The sequence below is a fragment of the Hevea brasiliensis genome, chromosome 17 (genome assembly GCF_030052815.1).
Source record: "Hevea brasiliensis isolate MT/VB/25A 57/8 chromosome 17, ASM3005281v1, whole genome shotgun sequence".
Classification (NCBI taxonomy): Eukaryota; Viridiplantae; Streptophyta; class Magnoliopsida; order Malpighiales; family Euphorbiaceae; genus Hevea; species Hevea brasiliensis.
Window position 1 is genome coordinate 11,304,548 of NC_079509.1, and position 22,997 is coordinate 11,327,544.

A 22,997-nucleotide genomic window follows, 5' to 3' on the forward strand; every position below is an offset into this window, starting at 1 on the left:
CAAAAACTTAGGTGGTTTGGCAAGGACCTCTCCATTGGAAATGGTAAGAATGTGACCAAAAAAAGGCTCCCTTTCCAGAAACAGAAATGCTTGTCACAAATAATTATAATGCTGTCCAATAAGCTAAGTTGTACATGTGATTAGGGACCAGCTGAGCTGACAAATGGACAGGTCAGAGTAACCACAGTACTTGCAACTACAATTATTTCTAGTGAAAGACTTTGTTTACTTGCAAATAAGCACCAACTGAAAGTTTTTTACTTCTTCACAGCGCCGAATTGATAAATGATGCAAACTATCCAGAAACAACTCAGAAGTACGATAACAACTAAACAAAAATGCCTGTCTATTTTAAATATGGAGAAGAAGCAAGTTCAACTGCTTCCAACATAGAAGACAAACGCTCACACCTTTTTGGCCAAGTCACCAGCATCATCATCATCATCCCTGAAATTTCCTTCCAACAGTTTATCTTGATCATATCCTCCAGCTGCATCATCCATGCTGCCACCTTCACGGCCACCAAATTGATCATCACCGCCACCAAATCCCAACCCACCATTTCCATCATACCTGCCACCCATATTGCTGCTACCAAAATTATCACTGCCACCACTGCCACGAGCAAAAGCATAATTCCCAGCACCACTTTCATCAACGTTTCCACCAGCAACGTTACCACCACCACCACTACCATAATCCCAAGCTCCAGTGCTACTACCATCAAAGGCGTTTCCACCAGCATAGCCAACATTTCGACCAGCATGGTTGCTGCCACCACCAGTGTCTTCACCTCCATAGTTCCCACCAGGACCACCATAATTACCTCCATAATTGTTTGTATAGCCTCCTCCTCCTCCACCTGTGCCATATCCTCCTCCTCCAATGCCATAGCCTCCGCCACCAAAGCCACCTCCAAAGCTACCACGGGCTCTATCATTTGCATAATTCACCCTGATACGACGACCATGAAGATCCTGAGAGATAGAAGCATCATTAAAAAAATAAAAAATTAAAAAAAAGAAAACAAATGCTGTCAAGACAGGCGTGCAAGGGGCACAACACCTAGGAGCACTCCAGACAAGTGATCTTCATGAGGCGATGTGAGGTGACGCAAGGCGCAATAAGGCACAAAGCATGCCCAGTCACGCTTCTTGCATGCAAGTACTCAACCATTATAAACCCACAGATAAAAATTGGAAAAAAATAAAAAAGGAAGAAGAAGAAGAAGAAATAAAGAAAGTCACAGGGACCCAGAGTGCCAGAAGAAGAAGAAAATAAAGTCACAGGACCTAGAGAGCTAGAAGAAGAAGAAGCCTGGGATGCTGTGCAGTACTCCATGCCTCCACCTCCACTACTCGTCATCTTCAGTCCAATTACAGGTATTTATGATTTTTTTTTTCTTTCCTTCTTTATCCTCTATCTCCCACCCACTTAGGTTTTCTTTTCTCTATTCACTATTTCAGATTTACGCTTCTATTCTTTGTTTTCCTTCATGCTCTTTCTTTTCCTTCTTTCATGCTGGCTGAGCTCATTCTTCCTTCATTCTGCTTATAAAATCAGCTATTATAGCTTCTTCTTTTTTTTGACACTGTTGCATTACCATTTTGCATAAGTTTTTTTAACCCTATTTTGCATGTTAAAAATTTATTTAAATGTTTACATTGAATTCATAGATTCATTATCAGTTTATAGAATTTAATTCAAATTATTTTAAGTTATGTTTAGTAAAGTATTATTAAATAAAATATGTAGTGAAAATTAAAATTATCATTTTAGTGTTGTGTTTCATTGAAAAATAAAATTAATATAATGTATTACAATGATAACTTTTACTCATATATATAGTCTAACTCACAATGATAGTGATGCAATAAAGAAAAATAAAGAAATGAAATGAATAACATTTTTAAAATAAATATATTTTATTTTTTTATAAATTTTTTGTATTTTTGCGCCTCACCTTGCTTAGGCACCGACAGCTCATAAAGATATCACATCATACTCTTATCTTTCATTGTAGACAAATGTGTACTTATGTATAATATTCCTTAGGTAACATATCTTCTCCTCATAAAATAAGTAATATGCATGTACGTCGAAATCAGCAATCTTTACCATGCACACAGGAATTTAAGCTATGAGATAAGAGAAGATGAATAATAAATGAAGGAAAACACAAAATTAAGATCTTATTTCTCTCAAATTATTTGAATGAGTTGTTTCCTTATTCATAAACCTCTATAGCTATATTTAGAAAATAAAAAAAGTACTACTGTCCATCTCTTTTTTTTAGTAGCAGAATTTCTCTCCAAACCTCAGATCTTAGAGAGAGAGAGAGAGAAAGAGAGCAACATTACCTGTCCATCCAATGCCTGGATGGCGCTAGAGGCCTCCTCACTGGATGTGTAAGTAACAAAGCCAAATCCTCTAGATCTACCAGTTTCTCGATCCAGAATGATTCTTGCTGCAATGAACATCAAGCCAATCAGTAATTCTTTACCCCAAAAGAAATTATGAAATGAAAGCACACATTACACAAGAAGAACCCATGTAAACAAATTAACTAACAACTGCATCCACCCCCAATCAACCCAGACCACAGCACAGGAACACACATACACAAAAAGACCCACAAGTGTTCCCGGTGGAACTTCTGAAATAATATGGCTAGCCCAATTAAATACCTTCAATATGTTGAAATAAAATTACCTTCAATCACCTCGCCATATTTACTAAAAGCTTCCTTCAGGGAAGTGTCATCTGTGGCATAAGAAACACCTGCAATAGCAAATTTGATAAAATCAACACGGACCAAGATATAAAAGGTTAGAAATAACAACACACACACATGCGCAGAGAGAGAGAGAGAGAGAGAGAGAGAGAGAGAGAGAGAGAGAAGCACCTCCAACAAAAAGTTTCGAAGAAGACATCCATCGTATTGCTTGATAGAGGGATGGCCTGGATGCAGAAAGTTCATTATTGATCTGGTTGCTGGTTGTCTGCCTCAGTATACTCCCAACTTTACTAAGAAAAGCCATTGCAATATCCTAAGAAAAACAATGCCTCAGTCAGAAAACTTTGTAAAGTAACAAGAATTAACAGAAATTTACAAGAAACCAATTCTCAATACCAGCACTTTCTGCTAATAAAATAACTTGCTTGTAATTGGCAAAACAGATCTTTCAGTCATCATAAGATACCAAACACGGGCATTACTGTTAAAATCCTTACCAAAACTAGTAAGCAACCGTCAATCGAAATAAAAGTCACTGATGATAACAAATTAATCCCCAAAGTTTTAGAAAAATAATGACAAAAAACCTCCATATATGAGAGTTTAGTTCTGTTTGTTCCAGGTAAGGGCGTAGACTAGAGAACGAAGTAAATGTAAATAGCGTCCATTCCAATTAGTTCTCATTCAGCATTCAAACACAACACATATCTTCGAAGTGAATCAAATTAAGCCTAAAACTTCATGTATCACAAACAGGGGGGGAGGGGGGGTTGGGTTTTGGTGGGGGGAGAGGGGAAGCTGATTAAACACCGCTATTTTGACTCTGGATTCTATTAACTTTTTTCCTCAAAACAACTTAAGACACAAGATCAAATAGAGCTGAAACATAAGACTGAACACTAATTGATTCCCTGAATCAAACCCTAAAAAAAAAAAAAAGAAAAACACCACCTATCAAAGCATCAGAGAGCAGAAAGCAGAAATGCAAACAAAAAGGAATTCAACAAAAATACAACAAGAAGAACCCCAAAAGAAAGATGGATAAGATTGAAGAAAGGTATGATTAGAATCGTACCTTATAATTGCTTCTCTCTCTTTCACCCTGTGCGGAGCGGAGAGACAAAAACCCTATTTTCGAAATGGGGTTTATAGGGGATGAAGTGGAGGAGGGTTATATTAAGTGCAGAAGCTGATATGGGACGTTGGATTGTATCTTGTGCGGGCATCGCCGTCGGATTAGAGTCGTGATGGTAAGGTTGGAGATTTTTGTAGAACTAAGAGTGTTCTGCACGTGTGACCTTATGACTGCATTGTATTTTGCTGTCTGTGACCGCTCTGTCAGTTTGAAGTTTTCTTTTTAATCGGAACGAAAATATCCTGACGTTATACCCTTTTGACATATATCCAAATAAATTATCCAATTTTAAAATTAGATACTTCTTTGAAAATAATTAATTTTTAACTTATATTTTAATTATGAGATTTAACTATTATTATAAATATTAAAAAAATTATTAATTAACTAATTGTAGATAGATTTGTTAATTTTCCTTCACATTTAAATGATAAAAGTGACGTCACATTTGATATGATAAATGTATTAATTTTTTAGTGAACTGAAAAATGATAGATATAATTATATAATTTTTAAAATATAAATTTTAATTAATAATTTTTAAAATATAAAATATAATTCAAAAAATTTGAAAAGTACAGAATTTTTTTTTATTAATTCCTCTAATTATGTATATATCATAATGGACCTTTCTTAGACAATTGCCAATGACCAAATTCACATTTAATAGCTCAGCTCCACCATCCTGCTGGAAGGAGGCCTCACACCCGAAGACTCAAGGCAACCAAACGTCTGCAAGTAAATTCTTCCATTCCATTGCTCGTTAAACTACCAATCAATCAGATATCGAAACACCCCATCAATCCCAAATTGATCCAAAAATTGACCACCCAAATGGCCCAAATCCAAAGACCCAAGAGCATTATTGATTCTATTGGAGAAGAAATAATCAAAATCCTAACACCAGTCTCAATCTGCATGTTCATTGTGGTGATTCTGGTCTCAATTCTCAATGCAGACTCCTCATCAGCATCAACAACAATAAACACCATAGCTACCATGCCTTACACTGGGACAACCTCGGACTCCTTCTGGGATAAGCTCAAAGGTGCCCTTTTGAACTCCTTTTTCTTTGTGGCTATAGTCCCTGTTGTTACTTTTGATCTGGTGCTTCTTTTTTACCTTAGATGCACTCAGTTCTTGAAACTCTACATGGGTCTCTTCCTTTATTCTTTTGGGATTCACTGGTGGTGAAATTGCCTTGTTCTTGATAAGAGATTTTAGTATTCCTATAGATTGTTTCACATTTTTGGTGGCTTTGTTCAAGTTTGCTGTTGTGGGTGTATTGGCGGTGTTTATGCCGAAAATGGCTATATTTGTTAAGCAGGTGTATTTGGTTGTTGTTGGGGTTTTGGTTGCTTATTGGTTTACTCTTTTACCTGAATGGACTACTTGGGTACTATTGGTTGCCATGGCATTATATGACCTTGCTGCTGTTTTATTACCTGTTGGGCCATTAAGGCTCTTATTCGAGCTTGCGATATCTAGGGATGAAGATGTCCCTGCATTAGTTTACGAGGCTCGGCCTGTGACTAATCATGATTCAGGCTCTGGGACAGTGTAGCTAAAAGGAGGTTTTCGAGAGAAAGGAGAAATTTAGGAAATGGTTCCCAAGAGAATTTGAATTTTGCATCTGTTTTGGATTCGAGCTTGACCATTGGTACGGTTGATGTTGGTCATCAGACAACAAGATTAGTCAGAGCTGAAGAGGGGCAGGTTATGGAAAGGAATGCTGAGCTTTCTGCACCATTAATAGATCATAGGGGTGGTGTTCAGTTGCATGGACAGGGAGACACTGTATTGAGTGAAAGTTTGCTGCTAGAGGACATCGGGTTGGGGTCGACTGGTGCCATCAAGCTGGGACTGGGGGACTTTGTCTTCTATAGTGTGTTAGTTGGACGAGCAGCGATGTATGACTTTATGACCGCGTATGCATGTTACCTTGCGATAATTGCTGCTTTGGGCATTACACTGATGTTATTAGCGTTTTATGAGAAAGCTTTGCCAGCTCTTCCAGTTTCAATTGTACTAGGCGTGCTGTTTTATTTCTTGACTAGGTTGTTACTTGAAGCTTTTGTTGTTAAATGTTCTTTGAGCCTTGTGATGTTTTAGGAATGATAAGTCATGCAGTTTTAACACTTTGCCAGCCATAGAAGATGTTGAGTTTGAAATTCATCATTTATTCTTGTAACTTAAATTCTTTTGCAAAGTAATTGCATAGTTCACTGTGAGAATTAGATTAAAATGTTGTAGAAACATGAAGGAGTGATCAACTTGAGTCAGTTGTTGCTTGTCTCGAGTCTTTGCGTTGATCATTTGAGGTTTCTTTTGGCATTAAGGAATGAGTTCTTCAGTCCAAGTTATCTGAAAAAACAGAAATTTCAGACTATTAATAAGCATAAGAAGACCAATTCACAACAAAAAGCAGGGGGAAAAAATGAAGGAAATCAGCTGGTTAAAGTTTGATAAATGGATCCTTGAGATGGTGTCAGAAGGAGTGTGGAGAGGATGCATGTTTGACATGATATTAAAAGTTGGAAGACTGCTGAAACCACAGAACAAACTATATGAGACGAATAGGTTCTTAATACCGTGTGATAAATCTGTGTTATTGGATTTGGGAGCTCACTTCTCAGAAGTCTCTAATGGCTTTGGAAGCCAGAAATGCTGGAAGAAAGACTCAAAAGAAATCTTTATGGTATGAAAAAATTGGTAGGGGCAACCAACTAGTATTGGGTGCAATAACAAGGCCCACTGCTAAAGGGGAGAATTAAGGTTTGATCCTTAGATAATATATTGTTGGGAGGAACAGTCACGAACCCTTAATAATAGACATAGAAGATATCCCAGTGAATCTGAAAAAAAAAATGGTAGAGGCAAGAGCCAGACGCATTGATTCCAGGGGAACCAGGAAGTTCTTATTCATCTGGAAACCAAATGTGTCTATTCATCCAGTGTGCATGAAGCAGCATCTCAAAAATTTGTATCTTCCTCATCATTACTATTGTTATATAGCAGAACCAACGTACAATTCGATGGTTTCCACTTTCCAGAGAGTGATAAGAGGCACTATGGTAAGTGGACAGAAAGTTCATTTGTCCTTTTTGCTTTTAGAGGTTGGCTTTGCCTAAGATCGACTGGCATCAGTCATCAACTTCACCATCCTATTAAGATTCCATTGTGGAGCAGCCATTTACGAGCTATATCTTAATTTACCAGTGAGAAACATATAAAATTATTATTGAAATGAAATTAATTTACAAGTTGAATGATCATTAACATTAGCTTATTCATGAGCAATATGGGGTGTGTTATGCAGATGGGTTGTATCGGTCCCATTAAGATTATATCTAAAACTCTGTTTTTTAAAATAGAAATCATTCACACCTAAAAGTCAGAAGTAGTTCATACACAAAACTTTAAAATAACTTGATCTGTTCATTCCAAATGGCTGGACTAAATCCTATTTCAGTATTTATATTACATTCCACCTATATTCGGGAGATGTGTTTAATCTGCATTATTTGCACCTGTTAAAATATAAGGAACAGCTACAACGCCACCGTGTTGAATTTCTCAAACATCTCCAAGTCTGCCGTCTTATCAGCAAAACCACAAGGCCTCTCGCTCTCAGTGCATTCTTTTAAATTTATACCACATTGAATGTACTAATCCTTTGTTTTTTTTTCAACTGAATGTACCCATCACATTAATCAGCTGTTTTGCTATTTATTATCCCTTGAGGCAGCCATCTGGCACATGAGGTCATGATCCTCCAGAACGCAACTCCCCAACCACAAAACTTCATTTCAAGAGGACAACAACGCGGGACAGCTCTTAGACTCGATCATGGACCGGTTCGTATTGTGAATCAGATTAAAATCAAATCAGATCAATGGTTTAATTTATGAATTAACTCAAAATCAGTGTGAGGGGCGATTTCAGTCCCTCTCTGTCCTTGAATTTAAATCGAAATTAGTGGCTTTGAATAATACCAACCTATTTCAATTAATTTTTTTATAATTATATTGAATTTATATTTAAATCCCTTTATTTTTTCATATTAAAAACTAAATAAATAATATCTATAAATTTCTCATAATTTAATAATACCACAGGCTGAACCAAAACCTATCCTAACCGTGAGGCAGCCCTGCGAAAACCAGTGATTCCGGCCTGGATCTGGATCTGGATCGAAGCTGGCCCTTGACCAGATAGTAACTCTCACTAGATTATTTGTGGCCTCTATCGTCGTCAATATGAGCAAGAAGCCGTTCAAAGCTGACCTTCTCACTGCCTGCAAGGCCGTATGTTGTTGGATCTTGCATACGTACATAGATTTATGTAGATAATAGTGTTCATATTAACTATGCATGTTAGCACTGGCCTGATCAATACTGTAATTTTAATGAGCATTAGGCCCTGCTATATGACAAAGCATTTGATCCTGTCTCACCATTCTATCAGAAGGGTAATATTACAATAACCCTTGTCCAGGATTTGTCACTGCAACTGAAACGGGCACAATGTGTGCATAAAAATGCGTACAAATTCATACAGATACACACGCACACATGCATTCATTTGAGAGAGAGAAGTAATTGCATCCATCCTCCCAATTTTATGTATTACAAAGAATATATGCAAGTTGTACATGATACAAGACTACAATCAAATTTGACTTCAGAAATTTTGACGACAGGCTAATTTTGACAACAGGCTAAGGATAATTCAACATATATTTTGATAATAATTACACAATTTGTGAAACAAGGCAACAAGGAAAAAAATGGGTGAAAAATCAAGACTATTGAGACTTCACCTCCTGCGTGAATTATGCAGTGATCTTGGTGATCCAACAAAAAGATCCAAGAGCAGTTCCTCCAAATCATCTGTAGTGTACTTAACATGCTTGTCACTAACATTTCTGTTGTTAATCCCAACAAAATTTCGATAAGCAGGGATTACTTTCTGTGAAGTTGAAATTTGCAGATCTTCCCGGAGCTGAAGATCTGGAATGCACCAGCGTGTCTGGTTTTTGTATACCTCCTCGAAAGCAATACTGAATCTCCTGTACCTTTCTTTAAGATTTGTATTTCCATCATCTCTAAGCATAGAAACAACTGAACTCCAAGTGGCTCTCACATAGCTTGTAGCATGTTGTTGAAACTTCCCAATATGTTTTCGGATCCACTCATCTCCAAAGAAAAGCCTGAGGTCAGAGTCTTTGACCTTTTTGACCATGTAATGGATGTTGTTCATCAAGAAAATATACTGCAGAGAATCATCCTTGTATAATTTGGATTTATCGATGAGATTGGATTCTAGAGAGGAAGCAATTGACCGAAGGTGGTACGCCATTGGGCAAGAAGTGGAAGAAGAGAAGTCCTGCCCATTATCAATCTCAACAACAGCATTTGATTCATCTATATCTTGGTCCTTAAGAAGCAAATTGAAAGTATCACAATAATCTGGGAGGAGCCTCATGTAATTCATCACATACTTCACGAGGGGATGGATTCCACCTCCAGGGAAAGGGCGTATAGATGCATCAGATGCAATGGCATTCCCAAATCTCATAAAGGTCTCCCTTGCAGAAGCACCCAATCCACTTAAAAGTTTGTGGTACTCTATTCTAATAAAAGAACCATTATCTTCTGAGAACAAACTGTCCATCTCTAGGTGAAGATCTGCCATAATCTCATACATGTCAAGCAGGCGGAATAACTTCTCAGGCTTCTGAGGTCCGGTTGTTATGGCTTGGCCAAAATTCAAAAGGCACAAAACCGAATCCTTTGAGATTTCAATGAAGCAAAACGAATTGAAAGAACCAAAATCCCCCAATATCTGGTCACAAAGTCGTTTCTCACTAGCAAGATACACGCTAATGATAACTTTCATAATCCAAATCCATTTCTTGATCTTCCTGCTCAAGCAATCCCATTCCAGCTTCAGAACGTCCTCAATACTGAGTTTCTCCATTTCAAGAACGGACAAGTATTCATATAATGCTTCTCTCTGGATATCAATGAAAGCCTCACAAAATTCTTGAATGTAGTTAGAAGCAGACATAACATTTGCAATGGACTTTATATTGGGAATTACACATGGATCAACCAAATCTAGATAACATTCAGCAGATTCTCTGTCTTCCCCATCTCTCTGGGATGTTTCATCAACTATTTCATCTTCCACAGAAGCAAATGACTCGTCATAAAACACACCTTCTGCACGTGAATGAAGCAAAACATACTGCGGCTTAAAATATTGCTTATGTTGAAAAAGAATGTGGCACAGCTCTTCCTCAAGTCTTGACATTGCTCTCTGCAGTGCATTCTGAGCTCGTAAAGCAATCTCCTTTGGCTTCCCATTCTCGCTCAAGGACAGACCACCCAGACTTTCTATCACTATTAGAATCTCGTTGACAGCTTGTAAATACTCAGTGGCTTCCATGGGGCCAGAATCCCATATCAGACATGGATCTGACTCCCAACGAATAATCTTTCTCTCAGCATGTTTGAGTTGTTCCTCTATCTCAGAAAATCTCCCTCCCTCGGTTTCAGTTATTATAGTCATTGTGGACAAATGGGAGTCAAGCTCAGTAAGTACTCTTTTAAATTCATCACTCAGATTCTTACTTGCCCCTAATGCCTTCAGAATATGCTGAGTCGCAGCAATGATATGTTGTTCTGCTTCATAGCTTGGCATGATAGTTTGACAGTTGCACATCACCAGAGAAGAAAAGCAGGACAATTGGAAAAATGAATTGATAATAACAATGTAAATCTTGAATAAGCCTCAAATAAAATCCAGCAAAACCACCAACAAATGCGTCCTTGCCAAAGTCACATGAAATATTATATGGACTGTTGCAAAGAAACCATGACTTGGGCCGAACTGAGCTCTGGTCACAAAGGAAAAACCAGAAGAAGAAAATTGGAAAAAGATAAAAAAGAGGACTCTAATCTCAGAAGCAAAATACTCTCTCTCTCTCTCTCTCTCTCTCTCTCTCTCTCTCTCAAATTAAGCACATTCCCAGATATAGAGGAAGAGAAAGAGAGTCAACTATCAATCATATTAACCTAACCCATTCAATCATTCTAGCATGGCATATAGAGATGAAGTCATGAAGATTACTGAGAGACAAAAAATAAATAAATAAATAAAGCAACAGACGCAAAGCCTTGACGATGAGACAAACAGTTAAAACATGGTAAAAGAAAATCTTCAAGTGAACAAAATCACCATTTCGACAAAAGAAATTTACCAAATTCTTGCAAAAGTTTTCCATAATACTGGAAAAAAGGTTTTCCAGTAAACTCAAATTAGACCCTTGACAAATACACAAAATCTAAAACCCAGATAATGGATTAGCTAAAGAAACAAATAAAATGTCAAAAGTACTAAAGCCCCATCACTTATAGTTCTTAAACAGTAATACAACCACTGCTTCAATTAACAATACAAAAAAACAACCCATAAAACTAAAAACCATAGAATCCTCATTCAACTCAACGTTGCAGACAAGATCATGCACAGATCATACGAACAAACAACAAAAGATTATCAAATCATCCAAAAAACGAAACCCCTCGATCTATATCACTTAGTAACAAAATTAGGGAGAAGACAGAAAAATATTTTCTGGGAAATAAGCGAAATTTACTTGGCTTTTTCTCGAGCAGATGATGTCTCCAGGCAGAAAGTAGCCGAGAAAGTTGGAAAAGGAAATCCAAGGCAAAGAAGATGAAGCAAAAGCACGAAGCTGGGGACTTTGGAAATGCGTATTGGAGAAAAACAATGAAATGTTAACAGGCGGCTTCTCTGCAATTTCTATGACAATGAACCAGCTATTCTCTCTTGTACGGAAAAGGAAAGAGTACAAATCAAATAGCCCGGTACTCCCAAAATTAAAATTAGGATAAACAAATATTTAACTTTATAATTAAGAAAAATTATTATTTAATACGTATTATTTATTTAGTTTATATATTTTAATTTTATTAAATTATTTAAATTTTTTTAATTTTTCATTAATTAATACTAATAAAATTATTATTTAATTTTTATGTATTAAAAAAATTAATTAATTAAAATATTATATTTTAAAAATATAATTATTTAAGCTATATAAATTTTAAAAAACGTAATATGTTGAAAATATATATTTTTAAATAAAAATAAAAATTTTACTATGTAGAGATTAAATTTAAATTTATATTTTTTTAATTATTTAATTATTTTTATTTAATTTTTTATATTATTTTTAAGTTTTTACTATTATAAAATAATTTTTTATTACTTAAAAATTTAAAAAAAAATTGATTAACCTTTCTATACAAATAATTTGTATAATTGTTATCAAAAGATAAAAATAAAGAGAATAAAAGATAGAATGGTGTGGATTTAAAAGAGAAAAAATATGAGAAGAGAGAGATAAAAAAAGAATGATTAAAATAATTTAGACATAAAAAATAATTAAAAGATTAAATAGTTAAAAAAAATTAAATTACAGTAATTACTATGTTTTTTAAAATATATAAATTAAGTAATTAATTTCATTAAAATAAAAATATTAAATAATAATTTAACTACTATAATTAATAAAAAAATTAATTGAGGAATGAAATAATTTAATATATATATATATATATATATTAAAATGTAACAACTAAATAATTAATTTTATTAAAATGTGTGAATTAAATATGAATTTTTCTTATAATTATAAATAAATTCAATTGTGAAAATTTTAAAATATTATTTTCTATAGTTTTTAAAAAATAAAATATTAATTTTATATTTTAAAATTTAAATTGAGCTTTTCAATTTTTTTCTTAATTTTATTAAATTAATAGTAATAAATAATTTTAACATTAAAAATAAATATTTTATTATTAAAATTAATATTTTATTACATACAAATAAAATATATTTATAGATAATTTATTTATTAAAAAATATGATATATATATATATAAATTAACTTTATAAGAATTAAATTGTATTTAAATTATAAAATATAATAATATCTATAAAATAATTTAAAGTATAATAAATTAAAAAATAAATTGAGAAATATAACTTACTAAACTCCATCTAAATATATTATTTTATATTTAAAATGTTAATTTGATAATACAGCGTTGATTTGATAATACAAATTAAATAAATATCTTTCCTGCGTTTCCCATAAAAAATTCAATTTTTTTAATCTATTTATACACAACTAAATAAAACGATGCTTATTATCCACATATATGTGACTGTCTTTTGCCAAATTTTCTTCCTTTGTGGTTCAGTTGCAACGAAGTTCGCAAAAGCATAGCCTACGAGTCAGGATTTGGAACAAGGTCTGGAAGTGCTGCTGAAGAGCTTATCTAGTTTGGATTGATGGAGAAAAACTTAACTTAGGGTTCTTAGTTTTGTTGGATTAAATTTTTAGGTTTTTTGTTTTAATTAAAATTTTAACTAATTTTATGTAAAAAAAAAAAGATTTTATTATTAATAAATTAATTGGTCAAAATTAATTGAATAAAAAAACCTAATTGAATGTTGCGAGAAACTTTGATTAGGGAGATTTGACTTTTGAGCGTTGATTCAATAATAATTTTATCTTTTTATTTTTTGAAAAACATACCTACCTTCAGCATATTCTTGGAAACTGACAGTATATGTTGGCCAATTATATTATATTTTTAATGTATTAAAATATAATATATCTCACTTTCATAAAATTTTAATTATTAAAAAAAATTAAATATATAAATTTGTTTTCAATTTTTATAAAAAGAAAAATCTAATAGCAATTTTCTTTACCTATCAGACATTCCCGCTTTAACTGTAAAAAGACCAAATTTTAGGGGCTGTTTTGTAATTTAAGAAACGACATCGTATCAAATATTCTGCGCCGTGCGCACCCATCCCTCCCCGCGCTCCTTTCTCTGTCAGCAAATTGCAACTGTACCATATTGGCCTATCGAAGTTTACTTCCTTCAATGTGCCCCGAACGGACCTTTTCCATATCTACGATTCTGTATCGAGCTCATTTGCCAATCGCCATGTCATTCCGCAAAGCGAGGCTCCTATGCAACTTCGGAAGCGAGCTTACTAATCAATTCGGTGGTCAGCTCACTTACTTTTGGGGCAAGAGCCGGCTCGTCCTCATCGGTCGCTCCGTTACTTTTCTCGAGTTCCAAACCAAGCTCAGTGAACTCAGTTGTATCCCTTCTTGCTCGATCGAGATCAAGTTCCAGCTCCCAAACGAATCCCTTGACCCGCGGCTTTGAAAGAGAAAATATCAGTAAGCATCTTGTCCCCAATGCAATTGGCATATGTTCTTTTCTTTACCATGAGGAGGTTTAATATGAAATATGATTGGCTTTTGATTTAAATTATTGTGAAGGAACTTATGATTAAGGATATCCTCAATACTTATCACATTGGTCATTGCTTCTTCTGTTCTGATTTATTGCTGGGAAAATTATTACCTCACTGCAGAATAAGGGATGATATTCCCCAGACTTCAATGGGCAGCCAAACAAGTCCAGCAACATCTGAATAAGGGACCAAGAGTTCAATTAGTCCTCTAAATCCACTCGAGCATGTACCTCAGAGGTTAGAGTCATCACGTATATCTAGAGTATCCATTCATAGGGTCTTATGCATTTATAGACTTTGACATTACATCTAATGCAAAAGTTTAGGCATGGGTCATTTTCGCCAACAAACAGGAACTGCAGAAGACACACACGTACACGTATATATGCGTACAAAGTAAAAAATTGTATGTTTCGGAGGTTAAGAATAAATCTTGGAAAATGCAGTTGCATGGGGGATTTTTTTTTATTTTTAACTTTTGATGCTATGCATTGTCGTTGTCGTTTATGGGATGTGTAAACTAGAGGACAAGTTGATTTGGATAGGAATGATGGCGCGCAAGCAATGTCCAAATCCAGAGGAGTTCGTTATTTCTATAGTGAGAGAAACAAATGCCTAAAACCATGCCGCACCATTAAATCCTTTCACACCCCTCTTTCGCCACTCAACTTCTTCTCTCTCTCTCTCTCTCTCTCTCTCTCTCTCTCTCTCTCCTTCCCCTTCTGTTTCTGTTTCTGGTTCTCTCTACCCCTTCCGTGTGCTTGTTATACCTTCTTGGTTTTTGCTATCAGTTTCTTTTCCTCTATTGATCGAAGGTGATAGAAACAAGTAGGAGAGGCTGCAGATTACCCTTCATTGGCGATTTCTGAGGGTGTTTTTGCTTTCGCTTGTAAGTAATATCTATAGTTCTTGGATTTCCTCACATTTCTATTCCATAATTGTCTTCTTGTTATATACATCTCTTTCTTTCCTATGAATTTTGTGGAATGACCAAATTTGTTGAATTTAGATTTATTTTTTAAATGAATAACATCATGATTTAGGACAAAAAATTCACTAGTTTTATCAGCTCTTTGACAATAATTGGGGTTGTTTATCATCACAATTTACAAATATCAATTCAAGCTCCTGCAATGGAAAAGTTAATTTAAGGTTGGATCTTCATTTTATGCTAGTCCCAAAGGAAAAAAATGTAAGTTTCAGATGCATGAGAACTCTATTAACATTTTTTTTTTGGAATCAAAATGCAACCCATTTATACATGGAAAACATTTCCAGCATTGTTGAGACTTGCATTGAATGATAAGAAAAGTGGATTGTTGCCATTTGATCTCTGCTTATTCTATGTATTGAAGTTTGAAGTACCTGTCCTCTCTCTTGCTGCTTTATGAGCTCCCGTGATGTGAGATGGTATGGGACCTTCAGAGCTTGAAGCAAAACAGACATCTTTAGCAATTGGATCTGAACATCGCAGTGAAACTAGTGAAGGTTTGAAGATAAATCTTGCCACAAATTCTATAGAAGAAAATCATTTTGCCCATGGAAAGAAGTTGAGCTCCTCATCCTCCTCGTCTTCTTCTTCTTCATTTGAAGATCCCCGCCTCTCCCCACGTGGGACAGCCTCACCTAACGATGAGAAAGGCACACAGTTAGCTTCAGAAGAGAATGTAGATGGAATTTCGGTCAGTTCCAGCCCCATTCCCAGGGATGAGTTACATTCTAGTAACGCATCAAGCTTAAACACAGAATTGGCAACACAATCTCCTACAACGCAGCTGATGGAGCGACCGGCCAACACAACTGCCTCCCCCTCATACAGGATTCCATCTTCTATATTTGCTAGCAAATCTTCAGCCCCAAATGACTGGAGTGTTGCTTCTAGTGAATCTTTGTTCAGTATTCACATGGGGAATATGAGCTTCACTAGAGATGAAGCAAACTGGTTGGGTAAATCTGGAGAGATTGGTTTAATAGGTGATCATGCCCTGTCTGGCTCCTTCTCTCCAATGTTTGATTTTTCAAGTAAACGACATTCGAGTAATCAGTCACCGAATAATATATCTGGCGAAATTGAACAAAGAACTGAGGCAAAAATGAGGAAAAACATAAACGATAATGAAGCTGATGCTGGGAAACAAAAGTCTCCTGTCAATAAATCACATCGTTCTGCTAGCCTTCGCGGCTCAGATGTGAGTGCATCCAGTGTCAAATCGTTTGCATTTCCAATGTAAGTTATGCCCCCATGAATTCTCTAACTAAACTTTGCCAATAAATCTGCATATCATGCATGTTGGAAATCACCATTTATATTATGGCAGCCAGAATATTAACATTCGGGAAAAGGGAGAGAAGCTAACTAAAGTTTGATAAAAATGAGCTTTGGCTCAATCGTAAGTATCCAAGAACTAGAAGGGTACAAATTCGAACTCATTCCAATCAACCAACAACCTAAAAAGAACTTCTAGTGGAGCATGCAATTTAACGTGTTATAGTAGGTAGCATCCAGAAGAAATGACTGAATTGTTCTGTATGTACAGATTGACAGGGGATCATAAAATGGATTTTCCTCAAAAGCGAAATGCATCATCACCCATGACTTCGAATTCACAACCTCCGACTCCCAAAGTAGCCCTAGAGCCAGATTCACAGCAAAAATCACAACCAGAAACCCCTAAAGCGCCTTCAAATGCTGCTCAGGGTAAATGGTACTCCTGCTTACCTTGTTGTTCATAATGTACTTGAGGAGCAATATGTGGTTGATCTAATATGTACTGTTCACATGACAATGCCCTTTCAAAATGGTAGAATAGGAATATACGCAGCTGTGACATCAAATTGCAAAGTTATGTTGAAAGTGCTGCTTCGTTTCATTTTCTTTAGCTTTGAAGTTTTCAGTATCTTCTTAAATAGTTAGGTAAAATACACTCTCTCAATACTGTTTCACATAACAGAGCTTCTCATTTTTAGCATTTACGCTTCTGCTGATATTTGATGATAGTTTGTCAATTTTCATGCTCACCTCCTTGTAATCAGGAAAGTTATAGCAGGAACGATCATAGGTTCATTCAGACACCAGAATGAGAATAGCCGCTGGCTGTTTTATCATTCTGTTTCCTTGAGACACATTCATGTAAATAAATTTAATCAATTGTGTAATAGTTGATAGCTCGTGCATTTGCTCAAAGCTCATGTTAATGCATCTTGAACATGGATTTTACGTGCAGAATGCAGACAAAATATGGTTGAGCTTCGTGTTTTGGCGTTTTTTTACCAAAATTTGTTCAGAAGATTACTTTGGAAACGCCTACAATAAAATGTAATTTTTGATCGGACACATTTTAATTATTGCATAGACTCGATATATAAATCAAAATTCTAAATAGAGCTAGCCATGAGCGGTTTCGGTTCAGAATGTAGATTCGCGGGTCATGTGATTCACCTTGATTACGATTTAATTCCAATTCCGGCTCCAGATATATTAAATTATAATAAATTTTTAGATAACATTTATTTAGTTCTTATAACTTTCAAATATAAAATAATTAAAGGTATTTAAATGTAAACTCAATATAAAAAAAAAAGAAAATAAAATAATTTTTTGAATTGAGCCGGTTTAGATTAAGAAAGAGGGACCATAACCGACTCCTCTATACGCCAATTTCAGACCACTTGATGAACTGAAATAGTTGATATGAGTTGATTTTGATTCGGTTCATAGTTCAACCTGATATATAATCACTAATTAGGTCTAATTCTAAAGATATTATACATTTCTTTGTCTCTTTTTATCTATAAAACTGATTTAGGCTTTATTTATTTTAAAAAATAATTTACATGTGAAAAATGTTATTCATTGAAAATATTTTTTAAAAAATATTTTTAATTAAAATATTTTTTATTATTTAAATAAAATATTAAATTAATAATATATTTATTTCAAATATTTTCATATTTTAATAAGATTATTAAAATTTAAAAAATAAAAAATATATTTTTTTAAAAGACTGACTTAATTTTTTTTATTAAAAAATATTTTTATTAATTTTTTTAATATCGCAAATACTACAAAATATGAAAAATTTTTCCATGTTCTTACATATATTCGGTTCAGACTGGAAAAATTATATTGTAAACAATCAATCTACATACCATATATGACAGTTTTATAATAATTAGGTTCTCACAATTTCAGCAGCTGGCGCTCTGAAAATCTTATATAAAAGTTCTTTAGAGTTGAGCTTGAGGCGGGCCACAACCCTAAATCATGTACAAATCTAGATTATGGGGCCCATCTTTACGAATTGGACCCTGGGGGTTGGGTTTGATGCGTTACTCAACCCTAAAGGAGGGCAGAACAGTAATTTAACAGAATTTAAAGAAATTGGCGCCAATAGAAGCTGAAAAAGCCTCCTAAATCCCAATTCCTATTTACTGCGAAAATTCTAAAAACAAATAAACTCAAAGTCTACTCTCCGCGCCAGACTTTCTCCATACAAATCCAACAATATCCATCTTCCCATACCAAAAAAAATCCCAAATCAAAGAGAGAGATGGGTCACCGGTTGAGCCCAGATGCTATAGCGACTTTGCTTTCAAATCCCAAGCCAGATTCACTCTCTGATATCCCTGAGATCATCGTTCAGATCACCAAGCTTGAGCCTAAAGGAAAGTCTTATGGGTATGTATCTCTTTTCCCTTGTCGTTTGCTTTATTTGTTTATTTAGGTTTGTGTTAGATCTCACTGTTGATTCATATAAATAAGTTCTTGGGGCTCCTTATAGTTTGTATGATTTTGCTAAATGTTGGAATGTTGCGTGTTTATTAATTTTTGCTTCCTTGATAACTGCGCTTGTTATTTTGAACGATTTGCTGTTAGTCTACTCTGCAATCTTTTTCATTATATTCATTTGTTTTTGTTTACAATATATATATTGCTTGTTTTCCTTCACTTTGATCATTACGTCTATTTTGGATTTGATCTAATTCTAAGCTTGTTTACTAATGACGTTGAACTTGGGCAACTATGAGTCTAATCTTTTGTGAACGAAAGATTCTGGATTCAAGTGTTTCAAACCCTTAGGCTTGTTTATCGACTCTTTCAGTATTTCTCTGATTTTGGTTCTCAATTTAATGAGATTCATTGTGCAGTAGTTCTGGATTCAACTTGCTTGGTTTAGTAGTTCTCTGATACTAATATTCATAATGCAAAAAGTAATAAATGTTCAGCCATTCATTATATGTCACAGAAACGTTTTTGAACTTATCTTTTCTACTTGTGCGTGCAGGTTTGATGCTAATGATGGAAAAATGAAGATAAAAGCAATTTTCAACTCCCGTCTGTCTTCTGAGATAACCTCTGGAAACATTCAAAACTTGGGTCTCATTCGTATTCTTGATTATACAGTCAATGAAATTCCTAGTAAATCAGAAAAGTAAGAAACATTGGCTTCCATCTTAAATTGTAGAAACATTAGCTTCCATCTTAAATTGTATTGTTTTTAAGACAAAGTTGTCTCTTTTTTTTTCCCCTTTATTTTTTGGATTTAACTGTTAATTTGAATTCGATTCTTTTCATTTATTTTTTGGATTTAACTGTTAATTTGAATTGGATTCTTTTCATTTGTTCCAGTTACTTGATCATAACAAAATGTGAAGTGGTTTCTCCTGCACCTGAAATGGAGATCAAAGATGAGATAAGAAAGGAAGAAGCAGGAATAATATTCAAGCCAAAGCAAGAACATGAGATCAAGATTGAAGTAAAAAAAGAACCTAGTGGCATTCTTTTGAAACCAAAGCGGGAAATGGCTACAAAATCAGCCGCTCAGATAGTACATGAACAGCATAGAAAGTGAGTTTCCTCAATTGGCTTTGCGGAACTTATAAATTCTCTTGTTTTATTCAACCTTGATAAGGGTTAGTAATTTGCCATTATTTTTGTTCTTGTCTTGTGTATGTTACAATGTGTTTTGTGCATTAATATCTCATTTATATCCAAATTTCAGCATGGCTCCTACAGCTCGAATGGCCATGACAAGAAGAGTTCACCCTCTCGTTTCCCTGAATCCTTACCAAGGCAATTGGACAATCAAAGTCCGAGTCACAAGTAAAGGAAATATGCGTACTTACAAGAATGCAAGAGGAGAAGGGTGTGTTTTCAATGTGGAGTTGACAGATGAAGATGTAAGTTGAAAATTTTGCTATTTAGGCATTTGATTGGGTTTCTCTGCAAGTTCATTTTCTTTGTGAATGGTACTTTTTTGGATAATAAATTTTTTATATGCAGGGTACGCAGATACAAGCAACAATGTTCAATGATGCTGCAAGGAAATTCTATGACAAATTTCAGTTAGGGAAGGTTTATTACATATCAAAGGGAACTCTTAGAGTTGCTAATAAGCAGTTTAGAACAGTACAAAATGATTATGAAATGGCTTTAAATGAGAATTCTGAAGTAGAAGAGGCCAGTAATGAAGCAGCTTTTATCCCTGAAACAAAATTCAATTTTGTTCCAATTGATCAATTGGGTCCATACATTAATTCGAATGAGCTTGTTGGTAAGAACCCACTCCTAGATATCCACTATAGATGCTCATCTTTTTCTTGTTCTCCTAACATCTTTACCATTTTGTTTTAGATGTTATTGGAGTCATTCAAAGTGTTTCTCCAACAATGAGCATCCGAAGAAAGAGCAACAACGAGATTGTTCCAAAGCGTGATATAACTATTGCAGATGAGACGTAAGCATTTTTTTTTCCTCCAATTTATTTTATCATTTTTTGAGCTATACTTGTTTATTTGTCATACAGGAAGAAGACAGTTGTGGTCTCACTTTGGAATGATCTTGCAACTAATGTGGGGCAGGAATTGCTTGACCTTGCTGATAACTCACCTGTCGTTGCAATCAAATCGCTTAAAGTTGGAGATTTTCAAGGTGTGGGTCTGGTCGTTGTGGCTGTTTATGAAGATCAGAAATATAAGCCAATTTTTAATGGTCTCTTTCATATTTTTGTTCAGGTGTATCTTTGTCCACATTGGGTAGAAGCATTGTACAGATCAATCCAGATACTCCCGAATCAAATAAACTAAGATGCTGGTAAATTTTTGTCATCAAGCAAGCATTGCCCAAGATGATTTCATTTTTTCTTACTATTTTTTTCTTCAAATGTGTTCTATCTTTGGTTAGGTATGATTCTGATGGCAAAGAGACTTCAATGGCTTCAGTAGGCTCTGGTTTGAGCCCTTCAACCAAGAGTGGAGCAAGGTCTATGTACTCTGACCGATTCTCCATCTCTCAAATAACAAGCAATCCATCTTTGGGTGGTGACAAGGTACAGGCATCATTGATTTTCATAATAAGATAAAATGTGTTTTAGTTTTGAAATTTTGATGCAAGAATTATAATTCAAGTTCTGCATTGGAGATCCTGATGTTTGATTTGATCAACGGCTATTTATTGCTTTGATAAAATTTTGATTGATTCACTTGGTGAATGGAAATTGAAAATTGTCTAGTGCAGCCTGCATTTTTCAGCATTAGAGCGTATATTAGTTTTATCAAGCCTGACCAGAGTATGTGGTACCGGGCTTGCAAGACTTGCAATAAGAAGGTGACTGAAGCTGTTGGAGATGGATATTGGTGTGAAGGATGCCAGAAGAATGATACAGAGTGTAGTTTAAGGTGAGTGACTAAGTGAAATATGTAGAGAATAACATAATCGTTTCAAGGGAAATTTAATATGTTTCATGTACTCAGCCTCATCTTTCCTTCTATTTCGTTTTCTAGGTATATTCTGGTAGTTAAAGTTTCAGATGCAAGTGGTGAAGGTTGGGTTTCTGTATTCAATGAAGCAGAAAAGATCATTGGTTGCTCTGCTGATGAACTTGATAAACTGAAATCAGAGGTAGAACTACCCAAAGAAATGTAAACTTAAGATTATTGTAGTTGAACTAGTGAAATCTGGAATCAGTTCCTAACTCCAATCATTCCTTTGACATTTTCAGAAAGAAGGGAGTTCATACCAATTGAAATTAAAAGAAGCCACTTGGAATCCTCATCTTTTCAGGGTTAGTGTTGCTCAGAATGAGTACAATAACGAGAAGAGGCAAAGAATAACAGTAAGGGCTGTTGCCCCAGTTGATTTTGCTGCTGAATCTAGATATTTGCTAGAAGAGATCTCAAAGATGAAAGATTCTCCATAGGATGACCTTGGTATCATTTATTCTTAAAGTGGTTTTTGGCTAATATAGAAAAGAGCGCAAGGCTGCTTTAGGCTGTCGGTTCCCCAAACAATTGCTTGCAATATATGGTTTTTAGGCAATTAGTATTACTATTTTGATGAATATGGTATAATGTTCTTGTCCTTAGCTATTGAGTAATATGCTAACACACAATATGTAATGTTGACTAATAGCATTCATTGATTTGGCAGCTTCTTCTGAGATCATTGTGAGAAATTAATTGATGGTTGTGTTCTGCAGATGGCATATATTCTTGATAGCATGCATCTATCAACCAACGAAGGCAAATGACTGTGATTGAACGTAGCCAAAGTGACCTTTAACATTTAGGGCCATAGAATAAATTAAGTTGATTGAGTTCGGCTTGAATTTCACAAGTAAAAAATGCTCGCATAAGTGCATTCATTAGCTACCAAGTCTTTTGATAAAATTATGAATCTTAGGGTGTGTTTGATAGAAGATTAAAAAATTAATAGTTAAATGTTAGGTTTTAATATTTAATGGGAAT

General features: G+C 34.7%; 4 protein-coding genes and 1 pseudogene across 6 annotated transcripts; 3 read left to right on the plus strand and 2 right to left on the minus strand.

Annotated features, from left to right (window-relative positions):
* Positions 1–52: 52 nt before the first annotated feature.
* LOC110647877 (glycine-rich RNA-binding protein 2, mitochondrial) lies at positions 53–3,970 on the minus strand. The gene is made up of 5 exons (XM_021801902.2): positions 3,813–3,970; positions 2,906–3,050; positions 2,713–2,781; positions 2,361–2,467; positions 53–977 (listed from the first exon to the last, which is right to left on the minus strand). Exons 2-5 carry the CDS (start codon positions 3,039–3,041, stop codon positions 405–407), a joined length of 885 nt encoding a protein of 294 aa, XP_021657594.2. The 5' UTR covers positions 3,042–3,050; positions 3,813–3,970; the 3' UTR covers positions 53–404.
* A 532-nt stretch (positions 3,971–4,502) lies between these two features.
* LOC110647876 (presenilin-like protein At2g29900) lies at positions 4,503–6,117 on the plus strand (annotated as a pseudogene).
* Positions 6,118–8,470: 2,353 nt separating this feature from the next.
* Positions 8,471–11,768, minus strand: LOC110647875 (exocyst complex component EXO70E2). Its single transcript, XM_021801901.2, has 2 exons — positions 11,539–11,768; positions 8,471–10,776 (listed from the first exon to the last, which is right to left on the minus strand). The coding sequence occupies exon 2, from the start codon at positions 10,599–10,601 to the stop codon at positions 8,691–8,693; it is 1,911 nt and encodes a 636-aa protein (XP_021657593.2). The 5' UTR covers positions 10,602–10,776; positions 11,539–11,768; the 3' UTR covers positions 8,471–8,690.
* Positions 11,769–13,811: 2,043 nt separating this feature from the next.
* Positions 13,812–17,478, plus strand: LOC110650284 (uncharacterized). Of its 3 annotated transcripts, none has more exons than XM_021805186.2 (4): positions 13,812–14,175; positions 14,373–14,489; positions 15,608–16,479; positions 16,790–17,478. In XM_021805186.2, the coding sequence occupies exons 3-4, from the start codon at positions 15,665–15,667 to the stop codon at positions 16,983–16,985; spliced, it is 1,011 nt and encodes a 336-aa protein (XP_021660878.2). In that variant the 5' UTR covers positions 13,812–14,175; positions 14,373–14,489; positions 15,608–15,664; the 3' UTR covers positions 16,986–17,478. The 3 variants fall into 3 exon arrangements, with proteins under 3 accessions (XP_021660878.2, XP_021660875.2, XP_021660876.2); XM_021805183.2 differs by having other exon boundaries at positions 13,813–14,175; positions 14,373–15,141; XM_021805184.2 differs by having other exon boundaries at positions 13,813–14,175; positions 14,798–16,479.
* A 1,189-nt stretch (positions 17,479–18,667) lies between these two features.
* Positions 18,668–22,724, plus strand: LOC110650282 (replication protein A 70 kDa DNA-binding subunit B). The gene is made up of 12 exons (XM_021805179.2): positions 18,668–18,930; positions 19,538–19,684; positions 19,882–20,100; positions 20,255–20,432; positions 20,536–20,806; positions 20,887–20,989; positions 21,059–21,183; positions 21,267–21,345; positions 21,436–21,580; positions 21,769–21,929; positions 22,035–22,152; positions 22,253–22,724. The coding sequence occupies exons 1-12, from the start codon at positions 18,803–18,805 to the stop codon at positions 22,448–22,450; spliced, it is 1,872 nt and encodes a 623-aa protein (XP_021660871.2). The 5' UTR covers positions 18,668–18,802; the 3' UTR covers positions 22,451–22,724.
* The last annotated feature ends 273 nt before the right edge of the window (positions 22,725–22,997 follow it).

Excerpts from the sequence above, each read along its gene's own strand:
- LOC110650282 (XM_021805179.2), top strand. The coding sequence starts at position 18,803 with ATGGGTCACCGGTTGAGCCCAGATGCTATAGCGACTTTGCTTTCAAAT. Across the intron at positions 20,101-20,254 it reads GTACATGAACAGCATAGAAA|CATGGCTCCTACAGCTCGAA; the intron begins GTGAGTTTCCTC and ends TCCAAATTTCAG. Across the intron at positions 22,153-22,252 it reads TTGATAAACTGAAATCAGAG|AAAGAAGGGAGTTCATACCA; the intron begins GTAGAACTACCC and ends TGACATTTTCAG.
- LOC110647875 (XM_021801901.2), bottom strand. The coding sequence starts at position 10,601 with ATGTGCAACTGTCAAACTATCATGCCAAGCTATGAAGCAGAACAACAT.
- LOC110647877 (XM_021801902.2), bottom strand. The coding sequence starts at position 3,041 with ATGGCTTTTCTTAGTAAAGTTGGGAGTATACTGAGGCAGACAACCAGC. Across the intron at positions 2,782-2,905 it reads TTCGAAACTTTTTGTTGGAG|GTGTTTCTTATGCCACAGAT; the intron begins GTGCTTCTCTCT and ends TTGCTATTGCAG. Across the intron at positions 978-2,360 it reads TCCAGGCATTGGATGGACAG|GATCTTCATGGTCGTCGTAT; the intron begins GTAATGTTGCTC and ends TCTATCTCTCAG.
- LOC110650284 (XM_021805186.2), top strand. The coding sequence starts at position 15,665 with ATGGGACCTTCAGAGCTTGAAGCAAAACAGACATCTTTAGCAATTGGA. Across the intron at positions 16,480-16,789 it reads AAATCGTTTGCATTTCCAAT|ATTGACAGGGGATCATAAAA; the intron begins GTAAGTTATGCC and ends CTGTATGTACAG.